Source organism: Lissotriton helveticus, chromosome 11 (genome assembly GCF_964261635.1).
Source record: "Lissotriton helveticus chromosome 11, aLisHel1.1, whole genome shotgun sequence".
In the NCBI taxonomy this organism is placed as follows: Eukaryota; Metazoa; Chordata; class Amphibia; order Caudata; family Salamandridae; genus Lissotriton; species Lissotriton helveticus.
Genome location: NC_136072.1, coordinates 1,006,849,516 through 1,006,867,164, shown reverse-complemented (window position 1 = coordinate 1,006,867,164; position 17,649 = coordinate 1,006,849,516). Strand labels below are relative to the sequence as shown.

Below are 17,649 nucleotides of genomic sequence, written 5' to 3'. Positions count from 1 at the left end.
GAGCTAGGCTGGTCCCTGAGTAGGTGTGAAGAGGTCAGGGGATGAAACAATATGCCATTTGGTGGGAGGAGATTTGCTTCCTGGAGACACCAGGGAGAGGAAGGTGACGGGGGAGAGAAGCTGGACTTCAAAGACAGGCGAACAGATGTCTTAGGTCCCAGGTCAGACCCCACTTCCTTGATCTCGGTCAGATGGGAGCCCCCTTTAATTGGGTTAAGAGAGAGGCTGGAAGAGGCGTGTAGTCAGATGTTAGCGACACCTTCGGGTTGGGTTACACAGACACACAAGGAGAGATTTTCTCCATTTTGATTCTGGAGAACAGTGCATTCTGGGTCAAAAATATGCTAATAGTCTCGGAACCCTTGGCCAGAACTAGAGGACCCTTAAATTTCCCAAGGAACCCTCCACAAGGAAGATCTGTGGAAAAATAAAATTTCTGCCAAGTTTTACAGAAAAGCTCCAGAAGGAGACAGGCTCGACGTCGAGACTCAAGCCACCGATGTTGACATGCCGATTAGATTAACCTTGCTGGTTCGTCCAGATAAAAAGCTCCATGCGGAGCCCAACTCGATGCAGAGAGGGAAGCAGTTGATGACCGCTTCGAGACCCTCCTCACTGTTGACCCTGAAAGATCCAATGCCCGTCTTTCACTTCAGGAAGCTGGTGCCATCATATTGACTTTGTATCCGATGAGCCTTTCGATGAGAGAATAGCTCAAAGAAAAAGATTAAGTTCAAAAGTAAAGGTAAACTTTTGACCGGGACCTAGCACTCAGCCTATATGACCTGCACTCCATCGCTGCCGATCAGATAGGCACGACTGACGCTTTAAGCTTTTTGGTGCTAAAATGCCCAATTGTTTTGTTAATCTTTAAAAATCTATATATACTGTTCCCTACATTGGATTTTTGTTGTTTTGGTGTCTTTAAAGTTACAAATATTGTCTATTTTAATATATTGGTGTTGGATTTTTATTATGTCTAATACTTATTTACTGTTTTGTTGATACTGAATGCTTTACACATATCTGTCTCCTAAGTTAAGCCTGACTGCTTGTTTACCAAGCTACCAAGAGTTGAGCAAGGATTAATTTATTAAGACTTGACTGGACCTATTACTGATTGTCGTATTATTACTAGCTGAAGGTAAATACCCCCACCTACCAATAATCCCCTTTCCTACAAAACCCAACTATGACAGGATACTAAAACAGGGGAAGGTAATGCACCTCAACCAGAGACTGTTCTTCATTCAAGACATCATCCCAGTCACAATTGATAAGAAAACTAAGTTAGAGGTTACCAGGAACGTTAGCACTGACTATAAGGCCTGATTTCAGTGTACTCAACCCTGCTTGGTTCAAGGTGTCTCTCAGAACCAATATCTGGCAGATGGAAGTGGCCTCCCCATACATAGCAGAATGTGACAGCCAGGTGAGTGTTATAGAAGTTTGCCTACTTCTCTCTTTTTCCACTTAATTGTCTCTGATTTGTCCCTTGTATCTCAGCATCAAGGATGTTTTTGTTCCTGCATTTCTTATAGGGTGACCATTGACCCAGCATACCACATGTCAGCCTTGTCCCATCAGAAGCTAACAGTGTTTAAAGCAGTTTATCTTGATGACTTAAAAATCCACTACCCCCGTAATCCCACCATGAGCTCAGTGTGTCTCTCGATGCTTGGTTTAGTGCTTGTACATATCTACTGTGATGCTTTTTTACTGTAGTCACCAGTGACGAACTGTACGAGTTCTTGAAATTGTATTGCACGTTTCTTTGGTATACTGTAATTAAAGATAATTACTAAAAACTGCCAGTGATGATGAAGCCCCAGTGTCATGCTCCCCTAACATTGGGCCTTGGTTGGCCTCAGCACCAAAACTACCTAAACCAACTCAGAGTGGAAGTTACTTTCCAGTTCACTTTATGCAGCTTTGAGGTGGTGTAAACGTGTACAGCTTCAGACCATATTCAGTGTTTCCCGTCATTAAAGAAACATTGATTTCAGTGCTGACTGATGAATTGTTGCAGCTATGACACAAAATAAGTATCCTGAGTGTGACACTGAGTGAGCATCACAGGCAAGAAATAATAGCCAAAAATGGGCCCTACCAAATGAGCTCAAAGTAACAGCAGGTAATAGGACCCACATCATACTATAAGAGTAGACTAACAATAGCCAACATTGGGGCCCAAACCAGTGATCCCATTCTAACAACTAGTTATGGGTCACAGATCAGACTGAGAACTTAAGCACGATCACACCTGAAGACACCTTTATTCAGTGGCTCTCTGTACAAATCAGGGTTGTCTGTTTGGCAATGAACCAAACAGATGCTGTGACTAATGTTTCAGGGTCTAGGGCTAGTGCAGTTCCTCTGCTTCTCACTGTAGATGTGAAAACTCATGTAGCAATAGGGCCCTGTTGTCTTCAACCTGCTTTTGCCTTTTACGGCAATATTACGGTGGTTGTGATGGCTTGAACTCTACTGAGCTAGCCCCATTCAGTGACTTCACATCTCAGTCTTATGTTTACCTCTACTGGTGTCATGACACACCAGATTGAGGACCCTTGTAATAGGGAGGCTCTGGCAGAGGATTGCAAACTATCCATGTAACTCTTTTCTTTGGTAGAGACAAACTAAGAGAAATTGGGTATAGGAACATAAACACATGAGTATATCCAACAATGCCTGATTAGAGTGCCATTTAAGATACTAACTCGTTGGCCCTTCCTTGGAAACTGACATTCCCATCATGATTTGCTGAAAAATGTACAAGACTCTCTACAAATGCTAATCGTCCTAGAGAGACAAACAAATCTTTGTAGCAGAAACAGGGAAAACAAAAGGAAAGAGTCACCTCAATCTGGAAATTCGTAACACAAAGAACACTAAGGAGGGTAATTTAAAGTTTGACTGGATAAGCGAATTACTGTTGATCAGCAGTTCTCATTTAAAGTGACGGAACTGATGACTGACCACCATAGAGCCACAAAGACAGCGATCCATCCACCACAGTTTGCTTTCAGGCATGGGACTTCCTAATGCTCATTTGTCATGCTCATTTCCACCGTGCCTCCTGGGCAGTGAAAATAAGCAATGGCCCCCATACATAGGGAGAGAATTCTTTAAATATCAGGGCCATTTTCCTTTGCTTTTAAGAAAGCACAAATTAACAAAGATCCGTCTGCATTCGGACAGCAGACCAGCTGTGACGAAAGTACATTCACTGTCTTGGCAGATGCACTTTAAACACAGAGTTGGCGAAAGCCATCCTGATAAGGAAGGACACCCACCAAACAATAAATGATTCCTTTAGTGCCTGACTTAAAGTTTGACTTTAAAGAAAAATCATATGGTTTGTAGAGGGAGTGGAAAATCCTCTGTTGAACGATTCTCTGCATGTGAAGAATCCTCAGGCGGAGTAACACCATAGGTAGAGTATGCCGAAGGGGATTCCTACTGCAGATTTCCCCTGGTGAAGAATATTTCAAGAGAGGTTGTACAAGGGAGGGCGACAGGCACTCTGCAAGTCGGGGGTGGCAGATGGTTCCAGACCCGTTGTGCAGGGAGGCCGGTGGGGGGAGTCCACACTGGGAGGGGGGTAAGGGGTTTGTTGTTTATGTTTCTTTTGTTTTCTGTATCGGTACATTGCCATACTTGGTTATCCGGTGATGCAACTGGTCCTGCTGTCCCTTGTGAATACGAACTCCACTGGAGCTGTTCTTGTCCACCAACTAGCTTCTATCATGCGATGGAGCGGTGCTCTGGGGGCCCATTAGCGGCTGAGTCCCTCAAGATGATTTCTTTTCCCAATAAAATGATTAGAGGGCATCTGGCGTAGCTCTACATTTATTAACTTGGAATGTTAATGGCCTTGGGGACAAGATTAAGAGGGGTATTGTGTTGCAGTATATCAAAGGGCAGGAGCTGGACATTGTGATGCTCCAGGAGACGCACTTGGTAGGGAACTCATGTAGGGCACTGAACAGACGGGGGTATCGAATGATAGTTCCCTAAGAATTTTCCTCAGGCTCAAGGGGGGTGGAGATCCTCCTCTGTAAAAGCTGCCCATATATGATACACAACACCTGGACTGACGCTCAGTGTAGATACTCTGCTGTCACGGGCATCTGGGAGGGATGTCTACTTAATGTAGTCTCGGTATATGCCCCCTCTGGTTACAGCGATTGACATTACGAGACATAGGGACTCTACTACGGGAATTACCCTTAGGAGTGTTGAAACTGGGGGGTGACTTTGATTTAACTATGGATGAATCTTGGGACCGTCTCCCACCCCGAGAGGATCCGCCACAGGGCTCGCAGCTCCAAGAGTTCGCTAATGCCCTCGGGGTAGTGGACTTCTGGAGGTGGCTGAACCCACTCCATACTCACTTCACGTTCCAATCAGGGGCTCACAGTAGCAAGTCTTGAATCGACTATATGTTTACACATGCACAAGATATTCATGCTTTCACTTTGTCCAGCTGTTTAGCACACAGGATATCTGATCATTCGCCCATCCTTATGACTCTCGGCCTGCAGCAGGCCAGACGCCACGGTACCCTTACTGTACAACCGTGGGCGCTAAAGATACCACACATCAGGGAGGCACTACTTAAAGATACTGATTACTACTTTGCGGAAAATGTGGGCTCCATTGATTCTGCCATGACACTTTGGGGAGCGGTTGGTGCTGTTATCAAGGGCAGTGCACTGTCGTTAATGGTGGGACATAGGACTGAGCGCTCTAAGAGGGTGGTAGAAATGGAAGCAGATATATTAACCAGGGAAGAGGCCATCGCATGTGCCCCCAATCCTGAAGCCCAACATAGTTTAAATATCAGACGGCAGGACTATAGGCAACTTCTTTTAGAAGAAGCCACAGCGACTCCCTAGCTAGAATTTATAAGCAAGGTGAACGCACAGGTAAACTCCTGGCGTGGCTGGAACGGAAGGAACAAGCCGCAAGATGGGTCCATGCAATATCTGGCCCTGACGGTGCACTTCTCACTGTCCCCCCAAAAATTGCTGACACCTTTGCTGCCCATTTTGAAGAGGTCCACAATATATCAGAGACATCTCAAGCCCCGTTGTCGGCTGATCTCCTTGCCACTCTAAATGTGGTGAATCTCTCCCCACAAGATAAAGATGCCCTAGAAGTGGACATAACTGAGACGGAGATTCAGAAGGCCATACAGGATGTCCGCTCCAGCAAAGCGATGGGCCCTAGCGGACTCCCCATTGAGCTTTTTAAACCCATCGCTGCGCCTCACCTGTTGAATATGTACACAGAATGTTTTGAGTCGGGACTCCTTCCGGCCAATATCCGAACCGCCTCTATTGTGGTTCGAGGCTTGGCCAAACTACTGGCCAATCGACTCCTTCCTTATATTACCAGACTGGTTCATCCGGACCAGTCCGGATTTATGCCAGGACGGAACACGGGCTGGAATTTGCGACAGGCGAACGGGGCCCTTGGTAGAATTGGAACTATCAGGGAAGGAGCGATCTTATTGTCATTAGATGCCACCATGGCATTTGACACTATTGAATGGGATTTCCTCTTTGATGTAATAGCTCGCATGGGGTTTGGACCCAGGGTGATAAAATGGATTAGGCTTCTATACACGCAACCTACCGCGCATGACATCATCAACAATTACCGCTGAGCTACCTTCCCCCTCAGATGGGGCATGAGACAAGGATGCCCGCTGTCTCTGCTGCTCTTCGCCCTTGTCTTAGAACCACTGGCCGTTTGGATTAGGGGTGATCCAGAAACACGAGGACTGAAATGGACGGCAGACCACGAGGACCGCATCTCGCTGTATGCGGATGACATTCTTCTCTATCTGGCCTCTCCTTTGCGTTCTCTGCGGCGTGTACTCCACATATTTCACATATTTGGTGCCCATTCCGGATACAAGATTAACTGGTCTAGATCTCGGCTGTACGTACTGTGCGGTGACCCTCCCTCCAGTCCTTGGGGCTATGCGATTCCGATGGCGTTTCAGGGCTTTCGCTAACTGGGTATCTTTTTTACCCCGAATACTAACCTTTCTTTGAACAGAACCTGCTGGGGCCTCTCCGACGTCTCAAATTGGATGCCCTACACTGGCGATCTCGCCCTCTTACTCTGCTGGGGCAAGTGTCCCTTTTTAAGATGCTCGCGCTCCCACGCTTTCTCTGTGTGTTACAGAACACTCCCAATTCTATCCCAGACTCCTATTTCTCCAAAATTGATAGCGTTATGCGGGGACTACTATGGAAGGACCCTCCACCACGCATTGCAATGAACAAGCTCACCATGGGATGGTATGACGGTGGCATAGGGTTACCAGACATATGACTCTATTATCAAGCTTTAAAATTGACAGCAATAAATAGGTGGGTGTTTGGTCCACATGATGACCCTAATTTCTGTACAGATCACTGGCTCATGATGCAGGGCATCTACAATAGGGCGTTATATACCAATCCCCGTAAGCTTAGCTTGACAGGCCCTACAGCCCATACGGTTGAGGTCTGGCATGGAGTCACGAGGAAACTGGGTTGGCATAACAGCTTGACTAAAGCAACACCACTCTGGGAACCTGACATATTGTGACGACTTAGTAAATGCCCTGGGTTTGATAAATGGGACACAATCAGGATATCCACAGTAGGGGACATGTGGGTGAAGGGGAAGCTAGCCACATTCGCTGACCTTCAGACTAAGTACCAATTGACACACACTGAGACCTTCAGATACCTCCAGATCAGTCACGCCATATCGGCAGCCATCCCCAAGGGGCTCCCTCTACCTGAGTATTCTCCCCTAGAGGACTGGTTGATACTAGACCCCATGGACCACAAGGCAATATCCCTCACTTCTAAAACATCGGTAAATAACCATACTAACCGGATGCAGAGACTACATGTGGGCTGGGAGTCGGACCTGGGAAGTATCGAGGATGAGGACTGTCGAGACACGCTGGACTCCCTCAGGGAAGTGGCCCTCCCCATGAGACTACGTCTCATGCAGCTGAAAATCCTACATTGAGTCTATGTTGATGCTAAGGTCCTTTTTAGACTGGGTAGACAACCCGACTCGCTCTGTCTTCGTCATTGTAATCAAACTGGCACATTCATTCAAATACTCTGGGAATGCCCACAAATTAAGCATTACTGAGAAAAAGTCACACTGCAAATGGAAAGGACATGCTATAAGTCCCTAAAGCCATCTCCTCAACTCTGTTTGCTTAATATATGGTAGGCTACTGACCTTTCCCAGGCAGAGCAGGTGTGGGCCTCCTTGGATTGGGCCATCGCAAAACGGAATATTGCACAGAAATGGGGGGTGGACACTGTCCCACTTCTACGCGACTGAGCCAAAGACATGGATGGCGCAATGATTGCAGAGAAGGCTGTGTTCAAGAGTAGAGGCTGCCCCAGGAAATGGGATCACAAATGGGGCAAATGGACAAATACAGAGGGGACATCTGCATCTCACCTACTATAGAAATGCGACGTGAAAGGCACACCTTGTTGTCTCTGCTAACAGATATTGTTGAGCCCTCTTCTCCGACACATTAAGAGGGATAAGTCCATTGGGCCTCATTCATTTCATATTTTACTGATGTATGTATTTCCTCTGCTTTGTGATTCGCCACATAGATGGCTGGACACTGACCGTAAGCGGCTATATGATGGAACCTGTGCTGTGTCATGTGGTTGTAAAAATTATGGAGTCATTTATTGGGTGCCTGACTATGGCTTTGATATTGCTATGTACCGAAATAATTTTGTTTAAAATAAAAATTGTTTATATAAAAAAAGAGGTTGTACCACTTCTTTAAAAAAACGATTTTCTACTTATGCCTACTACTCCTCCTCAGGTACAGGTCATCAACCAAGACTCTCCAGCCATCTCTGTCCTGGGCTGCTCTTTCAATCTGACTCCTGGTGTAATCCATCGCCTTGCAGTCAGCCTCGAGGCCTCAGTGCCAGGTGTTTCTTGTCCTTGCTCTTTTCCTTTTCTCTTAAGGGTTCCAGGTCAGGGTGGTGGAGCTTGCTGTAGTCTTTCATGGGGTGTGACCTATCCGGCCCCAGCGTCTTTTCATGATTTCTTCATAAGCTGGGAGTTGGAAAGTCTGTTGCCATAGTCTGTTATTGTTGATGGTATTTGGCCAGAGGATTTGAAGGACTTTCCACAGACAGGTGTTGATGAAGGTTTGGACTTTGCTGGTGGTGGTCACTGTTGTCCTCCATGTTACTCTGCTCCATTTCGGTTACAACTTAACTCTAATTCACACCGTATGATTGCAACACAAGCTTTCATGTTCATTACTCCAAGAAGGTGGAATCTCTGCTTAAAATTCATCTTCTTGCTCCTGGCCTACTTTATCTCATACTTCCTTTCTCCTCACTTCCATTTCCCTTCAGAAAAGATCTGAAGATCAGTTTCTATGTTGTTGTTGTTGTTGCTGGTTTCCTACTTTACTTGATATGCAGCACTGGCTGCCCTTGTGGTAAGTATGACACTACAGAAGTAATATTAAAAAAGACATAAATATTGTCTGTAGGTTATGTGATCATATGTGTTATTTACGACTGCAAACTACCGATTAATTTCTTGTGTTTAAACTAAGAAAAACAATAAAGTTAAGAAAAGACATAAATCCACACAAAAATCAAAAGAAGCATATCTTGTCATAAGTCACGACTGTAAGTCACCACTTGGTTTGAATAATCAACACATTTCATTGATGTATTATTCTTCTTTACTGAACGTTTAGATAGATATGGAATACTTGCCCATGCCAGTCCTGTAAGTATGGAGAGCTTCCACTGAAATTTTCCAAACCCAATGGCTTCCACCGCATCTTCCACCATAAAGGTATCTGGAAAGAAAATGGTGGTTCAATGTTACCATTTCTGCACGAAAACTAAAGACAATTAAATCCTCTATATCATTCCGTCAGTTATTTACTCATGCTGAGAAGACTTTCTAGATGGTAAAATGATATGAAGAACATTTTAAAATTTGGTAAGTTTGGAATAGGGAAGTAAATATGGAAGAGAGCTCACCACATAGTATGGTGCTAGAAGGTAAAAGGGCAAGGAAGGTGGCACTCATGGTAAGAGGTACAAAAGTGATGTGTGTATGTGCAGGGTAGGACTGGGTTAGATACAGGCCCGGGAACAAAATTAAAAGTGGTATCATTATAATATAGATAGTAAAAAAAGTGGCCCACACTTGCAAATCACGACAGGTTTAAAATTGTAAAGACAAGTTGTATAGGTGGTTTGCATGGTATGGGAGACAGAATGCATTTGTGATTGCTGCAGGCAAAACTTTTGATAATATCAGGGAAATTAACAGAATAAACTGCCCACCGGACCATACCATCGGCCCACAAATAGCGCCCCTAAAAATATCCCATACACTGATCTATCATACCAGCCCTTCGGGCTCTGACTGAATGCCCTATAGGCCAGTCCGACAATGTGTGTGAGTGAGTGTGAGAAAGAGAGAGTTGAAGAGAGTTGAGGGCTAGGGGTTCAACCTGTTGGCCAAGGTATGGTGAAGCCAAAGGGTTTGCTCCCTAAATCCCGTCTGCTTTTGCAACACTTATTTATATTTATTTAGATATTTATTTCATCTTTTACTTTTGGTTTTATATAAACCTTTTTATCAAAATATAATATGATTAAAAAAAACACTATGTAAACAAGCAATCAAACAATTTAAAAGCGTTGCATCTATAATTTATGCCCGCTCGGTTAACAGAGATGAACATAATCCACACATTTACAAACAGATCACTTTAGGATTATCAGAATACATTGCACAATTAGAAAACTGTTGAGTGTCTACTCTGTGCTATCATATGCATGCACAAATTCATAAATAAACATTTGAAATATGTATGTATTCAATATAAGAACAATTTAGCAAAAATGCAATAGAGATTCAATAGCACCAGAAGAAAAGAATGGCACAGTTTCTGCATCTGACATGCGCCTATGCATTTGTTTGTGTTAACCGACCCTGATTGTTACTTTTTACTATTTTTTTCTAGTTTTAGAATTTCTTAGTATTTCCATATATACAGGCAAATGATCTCTGGATAGAAATTGTGCATGAAGGTATGAATGTACAATTGCAATTGCCTCAATCTGTTTTTCTCTGGAAATCAAAAAGCTTAGCCTTAACTGTACTCAAAATTATATGATAAATCGTAATTGAATCAACAAATAAATCCTCTCATTTCATCACCAACAGATCACACAGAAGGCCACACAGCAATCATTAATCAGATTATGCTGCCAGGTAAATTCCTCCAAAATCAACCTATGTAGTGCATTCACTTTCTCCCTTGTCACCCTAAAAATCACTGGCACAACAACAAGATGATAGATGGAATACTTCAATTAATCTCAGAAACTGGCAATACCTCTGACCGTATTGTAGTTTATCATTTTTCCCCTACCTTGCCACTCTAGTCAAATGCAAATCGATACTGACCCTGCTGCGCATGGGAACAATCTGTCCCGAACTAAAATCTAAAAAATAACGTCAACAGCTATGAAAGAGACATTAACCAGGTTGATCGCACATCAAACATGTATTTTGACTGACGGCCAGGTCCTAGGCCTAACTGCTCAGTCCAGTTCAACCTGCTGTTGCATCTAATTGGACAGATACGTTTATTGATGTGTAAAGTGTTTGACTTATTGTCTCGTGCCTCTGACAATTCACATCAATTAAGACATGCAGGGAGCACCAGCTGTCAGGACTCAATTTTATTTACTCTAGGCAAGGTGCACCTCCAGCAAAATCCCTCCCTCTTTTAGAGAACCATTAATCTATAGGTGCTGAGGACAGCCTAGTTGTACTGTTAATGAAAGTGTTAACTTGTAAAGGTCAGGAGGGCCACATGTGGCCCCCGAGTCATACTTTGAGAATGAATGCTCTATGGGACTTTGCTTCAGTCTCCTTCAACTATGGCTCAAAAAACTGCCTTATTACGTTGCCGCTCACATTCTGGATGACCCACAGGAATATTATAGTCTCTCCTTCTTTGTACTGGCTGTTGGGTGTGTCCTTCCTTCCGCCTTTATTGGAACATCTATAGGTCTAATTTACATCTCAAAAATAAGCTCATTAATAAGTTTTTTATTCTATAACTCGTGTATTAATTGTATCAGCAAAGCAATAGGTTTTCTAATTGCTTTCCACCGCAGCAGGCTTTTTTTATAACTTTTGGCAGCACTTAATTTCGAGCATTATGCCTATTGGCTTTGCCAAAGCTTGTTTAATAATGTCAGATCGCCAGGACTTTTCGACTTGACAGAGCTCCAAGGGTGCGAGCCCAAGTCATATCATCAAGTTTGAAAGGCTATTGGCCTTAGCTAGAACTTGATCCTGGGGCCCGCACACCCAAATATCTCAGCAGCAGGTGCTGAAGTCGCTGAGCCATCATTCAAACAAGATGTGAAAAGATAAGTCACACAAGGTTGAGCCCGCCCGGAGTAGGCCTCCTCGCCTCAACTACTGCTAAGTCCTTCCAATACAGCACTTACTTAAGGGCAACAGATACCTAGACACATGAGGGAATAATGGGGATTTGGGGGGGTGGCCGACCAGCGGGAGGCTCACCCCCCGGGAAGTTTGGGGCACCAGGGGAGGGGGGGGGGGGAAGTCTGTCACTCGTAGCTGGGTCTCCGGGAGGTTTGGGCTGGTTGGGGCTTTTTGGGCTGGTTTTGGGCTTGGCCGGTATTTATACGGCCATTTTGTGTCACCGCACACTGTCTCGTGGTGCAGTGACACAGCAGCCAGGGGTCCGTTAGGATTTTCGTGGATTTCGTGCGGGATTGTGCGAGGCGGCCGTTGCTGTGGGCGTCCTGAGTGCGTGGTCGTGCGTGTTTTTTTGTCGAGCCCAGGAGGTGTGTGCGCTGGTGCGGGATGGCGTCGTCGTCTGATCCCCGGGTGGCCGAGGCTTTGCGGCTGTTGTGCGAGGCGGGCAGCATGGACCTCGTGCGGCCCGACCTCCAGGTAAGGCCGCAGCGGGGCGCTGCCAACGGCGCCGCTGCAGCTGTGGTGGCGTGCGAGCCGCCCCGGTCGCGGCAGGCTGAGCGGGGCAGGAGGGGCGGCGGAGGAGCGGCGGGCGGGGGCCAGCGCAAGGAGGCGGCGCCGCGTTGGAAGGCGAGGGGAGGGTCTAAGAGGGCCGGGCAAAAAGGGAGGAAGCGGGCTCTCGAGTTTGTGGAGGCGGTGGGGGGGAGGGGGGAGGTGCCGGGAGGTCGGGAGGGGGGAGGGGCGGCACGCGAGGTAGTGGCTGACCTGGGGGGGTGGGTGGGGGGGTGGAGGAGGTGGGGGTTCAGGTGGAGATGCCGGGGGAGGGGGGCCGGGGGGCTGTGGGTGGTGAGGTAAATGAGGGGGAAGGGGGACGTGGGGCGGGAGGGGGGGCTGGGCTGAGGCGCGTCGAGCAAGGGGGGCGGGTGGGTGGAGGGGAGGGGGGGCGGTCTCCCCGGTATTGATTGATGAGACGGACGTGGAGGGGGGATGGGGGGGCGGACACAGAGCTGGATTGGAGTTCCGCATCCTCGGAGGAGGGGGGGGCATGGTGGGCCCGTGTAGGCGAGTGTCGCCGGCGCGGCGGGAGGGGGGTGGAGGGGTGGGCCAGGCGGAGGGGCGTGGCAGGACGGAGGTGCGTGGGGGAGGGTGCGCGGAGGAGGGGGTCCGGCGGGCGGGAGTGGCGGGTCGGGGCTGGGGGGGGGGGGGGGCGGTGGGAGCATTGGGGAGGGGAGGCAGGGGGGAGTGGGGGGGCGGGGGGAAGTGGCGGGCCGGGGGGTGGGGCGGGGAGGGGAGGGGAGAGGGGGTGCGGCAGGGGGGGACGGGGTCGGGGCGCGGGGGGGGGGTGCGGGCCGAGCTGGGGTTTCGGGGGGTGGGGAGGGCCGGGGGGTTGGGACGGGGAGGGGGGGTGGGGCATGGGTGGCGGAGGGGTCCCGTCGCGGCGAGGAGGTCACTCGGCAGGATGGGGGAGGGGGGCGGCGTTGGGATGGGGGATTGGTGGAGGGGGCGGCGCGTGGGGGGGGACAGGGTTTTTTTTCACCCTGGCATGCTGGACTCCACCTTTTTTCCCTTGGCAGGAGCTGTTTGCGAGGCACTCGGGTGAGCAGCATGCGGCTCCACCCCACCCCCCACCGAGAGGATGGGCCGGCTCTGCCTGGTGCGGGCGGCCGAGCTCCAGCGAGGGACCTCGTTCACGACCGCGGCGACTGGAGGCGGGATTCGTCTCCGCCAGCCCCCCCTCGGAGGGTCTTTACGGCCGCCGGGGGTGGGGGAGTGAGGATGGATGCGCATACTTCTGATTGGACTGCGAGTGTGGCGGATGGGAGTGGGAGTGTGGACCTGATTGGTTTGATGCGGGTGTGTCGTGAGAGAGCGGGGTTGAGCCGGCTGGAACCCCAAGTGGGGGGCCGGGGGGGTGTGGAGCCGGCTGATGGAGAGTCGGAGGAGGAAGGAGAGATTCGGGAGGTCGGGGGGTCTTGTAATGTTGTTAGCAGTCTTTTACAGGTGCCAGCAAGGCAGGAAGTGCCCAGAGTGACGGCCCCCTCAGCCCCACTGGTTAGGCGGCGGGATCCAGCAAGGACCCCGACCTTGACGCCAAGTAAGACGGGTGACGGAGCGGGGAGTGGCAAGCGGCGCTGTATGCAGGTTTCGGTGGGGACTGGGGGCGAAGGGGACGATGGATGGCGGCTGGTGCGGGGACGGTACGTGCAGGACGCGGGAGTGGGCACAGACGGCGCGGCGCCGGGTTGAGCGGGGCCGAGTGCGGGCGGCGGGTCGGCGGCGGTTGGTGAGAAAGAGACGGCGGGGGGGGAAGGAGAGTTGCGTGGTGCCGGTGCGTAAGTTACCGTACATGGGGCTGACCAAGCCGCGGCGGGCCCATCTTTCGGCGGCGACGAGGTAAAAAATCTGGAAAGGGGAGTACATTGACATTTTGAAACTGCTCCACAGGGAGTTGACGTCCAAGGAAGGGTCGAAGGAGGAAGAGCAGGAGTTGGCTAGGCGCCCTAAGGTACCCCTGACGCTGAACAACTGGTCAGCGGCGTTCCTCATATACGCGAGCGTGTATTGCGAGAAGTTTCCGGACCGGTCCGTCGCGCTTTTCAAATACATGGACGTGGTGCGGAGGGCACAGGTGACGTACGGCGGTTTCGCGTGGTCCCACTACGACGAGGAGTTCCGGGCGCGCATGGCGGCGGACCCGGAAGCGCAATGGGGGGAGCTGGATTCGGATCTGTATCAGCAGACGATGGGAGGGGCCAAGTTTGGCCACACCATTTACACGGCGAGCGGTTTGCCGCTAGTGCCGCCCCCCTTTGCAGCCCGCCCCACCCGCGGGGGGGTGGGGCAGGGAGACTCTGGCAGCCAGGCCACAGTCGGGGCTTGCTGGGATTTCAATAGAGGAGCCTGCGGGCGGGCGGCTTGCCGTTTCCGGCACGAGTGCTTGACATGCGGGAGGCGGCACCGCGCTCTGCGGTGCTGGGGGCTCGGGGGCCCCCCGGGGCAGCAGCCCGCTCAGGGCGGTGTTCCGGCCAGAGGGGGACAGGTTGGGGGGAGGGGGGGAGGCAGGGGGGGAGGAGCAGGAGCTTTGGGCAAAGGCTCGTACGCCGGTTAGGATCGAGCCCTGGCTGGCGGCGTATCCGCGGGCGGAGGATGCTGCAGTGTTGCGTCGTGGTTTCCGGGAGGGGTTTCGACTGGGGTACGAGGGTCCTCGGATTGCTCGCTGGGCGGACAATCTGAAGTCGGTGAACGCGCACAAGGGCATTGTGAGAGAGAAGTTGTTCAAAGAGGTCAGGGAAGGCCGGATGGCGGGCCCTTTCACGGAACCGCCTCTGCCGGGCTTGATCATCTCCCCCATCGGGGTGGTGCCAAAGAAGGAGGAGGGGCAGTTCCGACTGATACAGCACTTGTCTTGGCCTGAAGGGGAGTCGGTCAATGCCTACATTTCGGCTGATTTGGCGTGGGTGACTTACTCGTCGGTGGACGTGGCGCGGAGGCTCGTCTCGGCGGCGGGCAGGGGCGCTCTGATGGCAAAATGCGATGTCAAGTCGGCGTTCCGACTACTTCCGGTGCACCCGGCGGATCACCGATTGTTGGGGATCCAGTTTCAGGGTCTCATATTTGTGGACAAGGCGTTGCCGATGGGGTGCTCCATTTCGTGCGCGCTCTTTGAGCGTTTCAGCTCGTTCCTGCAGTGGGTTTTTTCCAGGCGCACAGGCTCGGAGTCAGTGACACACTATCTGGATGACTTTTTTCTGGTGGGGCGGCCCGGAGCGGCGGACTGTCAGCGGCAGCTGGATGGTTTGGCCGGGTTGATGGGGGAATTTGGGGTTCCCCTGGCGCCGGAGAAGACGTGCGGTCCCAGTACGGTGTTGTCCTTTCTCGGTATCGAGCTCGACTCGGTCGCCATGGAAGCGCACCTACCAGAAGACAAGAGGTCAGCGATGCTGGTTCTAGTGGATGGCATGTTGTCGAGGAGGAAGGTGATGGTGAGAGAGGTGCAGGTGCTGTTGGGGCATTTGAATTTTGCTTGCCGCGTGGTGCGGGCGGGCCGAACGTTTTGTCGGCGATTGGGTTTGGCGTTGTCCGGTTTGACTTTGCTGCATCACCATGTACGCCTCTCGGTGGGAATGAAGGAGGATCTGCGCATGTGGCGGGCATTCCTTGGAACGGTTCAATGGCGTACCCATGGCGCCGGCGGAGGATTGGGAGTGGGACGTTACCATGTACTCGGATGCGGCGGGCAGCGGCGGCTTCGGTCTGTATTGGGATGGAAAATGGTGTGCAGAGCAGTGGCCGGAGCACTGGCAGGCAGGCGGGAGGAGCATTGCGTTTTTGGAGTTGTTCCTGTTAGTTGTGGCGGTCACGGTGTGGTCGGGGGAGTTGGCGCACAAGCGCGTGCTGTTTCGAGTGGACAACATGGCCGTCGTGCAGGTGGTGAACAGGCAGTCGGCTTGGGACCCGCAGGTGCTGAAGTTGATGAGGGTGTTTGTGTTGCGTTGCTTGGAGAATGACATTCTGTTTCAGGCGCGCCACGTTCCAGGGGTGGACAATGACATTGCGGATGCTTTGTCTCGTTCACAGTGGGAGAGGTTCCATGGGCTAGCCACGACGGCGGAGGAGGTCAGGACGCCGGTGCCGGAGGTCCTGTGGTCGGTGGGCGAGGCCGGGTCTTTCAGTTGGTGAAGACGTCGGTAGCGGTGTCGACTTGGAAGGCGTATGTGCAGGCGTGGGAGGAATTCCTGCGGTCAGGTGCGGTGAGGCAAGGGGGACCGGTGGCGGCGCGAAGAACAGGTGGTAAGGTTCATGCTGGCGCTTATGGACAGAGGGCTGTCGCGGGTGTCGATTGCGGGCAAGCTGTCAGCGGTGGCTTTCATGGGGAAGATGTGGTGGGGTTACCCTCCGTCGGCAAGGGAATTGGGGACCCGGCTGCTGGAGGGGTGGGCGAGAGAGAGGGGTGCGAAGGTGCGGCTGTGACGTCCCATCACGGTGGGTTTGCTCGGAGGAGTCATTGGCGCGCTCCCGGCGGTGTGCAGGGACGAGGGTGAGGTGGTGCGTTTTTCTACCCTGATGTCCTGGCTGTTCTTTGGGGCGTTTCGGGTGTCGGAGTTGCTGGGCGCGAAAGGGAGGCGGGGGTGTTGTGGGAGGATGTGGAGTTGCAAGCACAGGAGGTGGCGGTGCACTTGCGGCGTTCGAAGACGGACCAGCGGGGGGCCGGGACTTGGGTGGTACTGGGGCCCGGCGGCAGGGAGGGGGTGTGCCCAGCGGCGTGGGGGAGGCGGTTGTTGGCAGGCCGCGGCGAGAAGGACGGGGAGGTTTTTGGCCGAGGTGGAGTCGACGGAGTGACAGCGGCTCAGGCTTTGTGGGTTCTGCGGCGCGCCCTGCGGTTCGTGGGGGAGGACCCGCTGGCTTTCGGGACGCATTCTTTCCGGATCGGGCGGCGACGGAGGCGGCCCGGAGGGGTTGGAGTAAGGAGGAGACACAGAGGCTGGGTAGGTGGAAGTCGGATTGCTACCGGACGTATGTGCGGTTGAGGGAGGCGGATGGGGTGTTGGACCAGTAATTCCTGAATTTGATATGTGTGTCTTTGCAGGTGCTGTGGCGGGGCCGGACGTGGCTGTTTTGAATGTATATATTGTGGGACACTCATTCGTCAAAAGTGCTGAACAGGCGGAGTGGGACAGACATCGGGCACTCAATTTGGGATTGGATGCGAGCCTGTACCGTTGTCATTGGAGGGGGAAAGGGGGTAGGCGTTGGCATGAATTGATGCCCTTGTTGAACACAGTGGTGAAAAGGGGGGTGTGTCCGGATGTGGTGGTGATTCATCTGGGCGAGAACGATTTGGTGCAGTGCAAGGGGCTGGCGTTGCTCAAACAAATGAAGAGGGACCTGAGGGAAATTAGGACGCAATGGGCGGGCTGTCATGTTATTTGGTCCGAGTTTATCCCCAGGCGGGTGTGGAGGGGAGCGGAGCGCCCAGGAGCCATAGACAGGGCACGTAGGAAGATCAATCGGGAGATGAGGGATTTCTGTGCCAGGGAGGGGGTGGGGAGGATGGAGCACCCGGAGTTGCGCTATGGCGCAGTCTAT

General features: G+C 51.3%; 1 protein-coding gene across 1 annotated transcript in view; it reads right to left on the bottom strand.

The window, feature by feature from the left end:
- Positions 1–17,649, bottom strand: part of SVOP (SV2 related protein) — a 381,533-nt gene that overhangs the window by 173,636 nt on the left and 190,248 nt on the right. Inside the window, exon 3 of the mRNA XM_078667399.1 lies at positions 8,799–8,884. Coding sequence (XP_078523525.1) covers positions 8,799–8,884 — 86 coding nt within the window. The remainder of the gene's footprint in view (positions 1–8,798; positions 8,885–17,649) is intronic.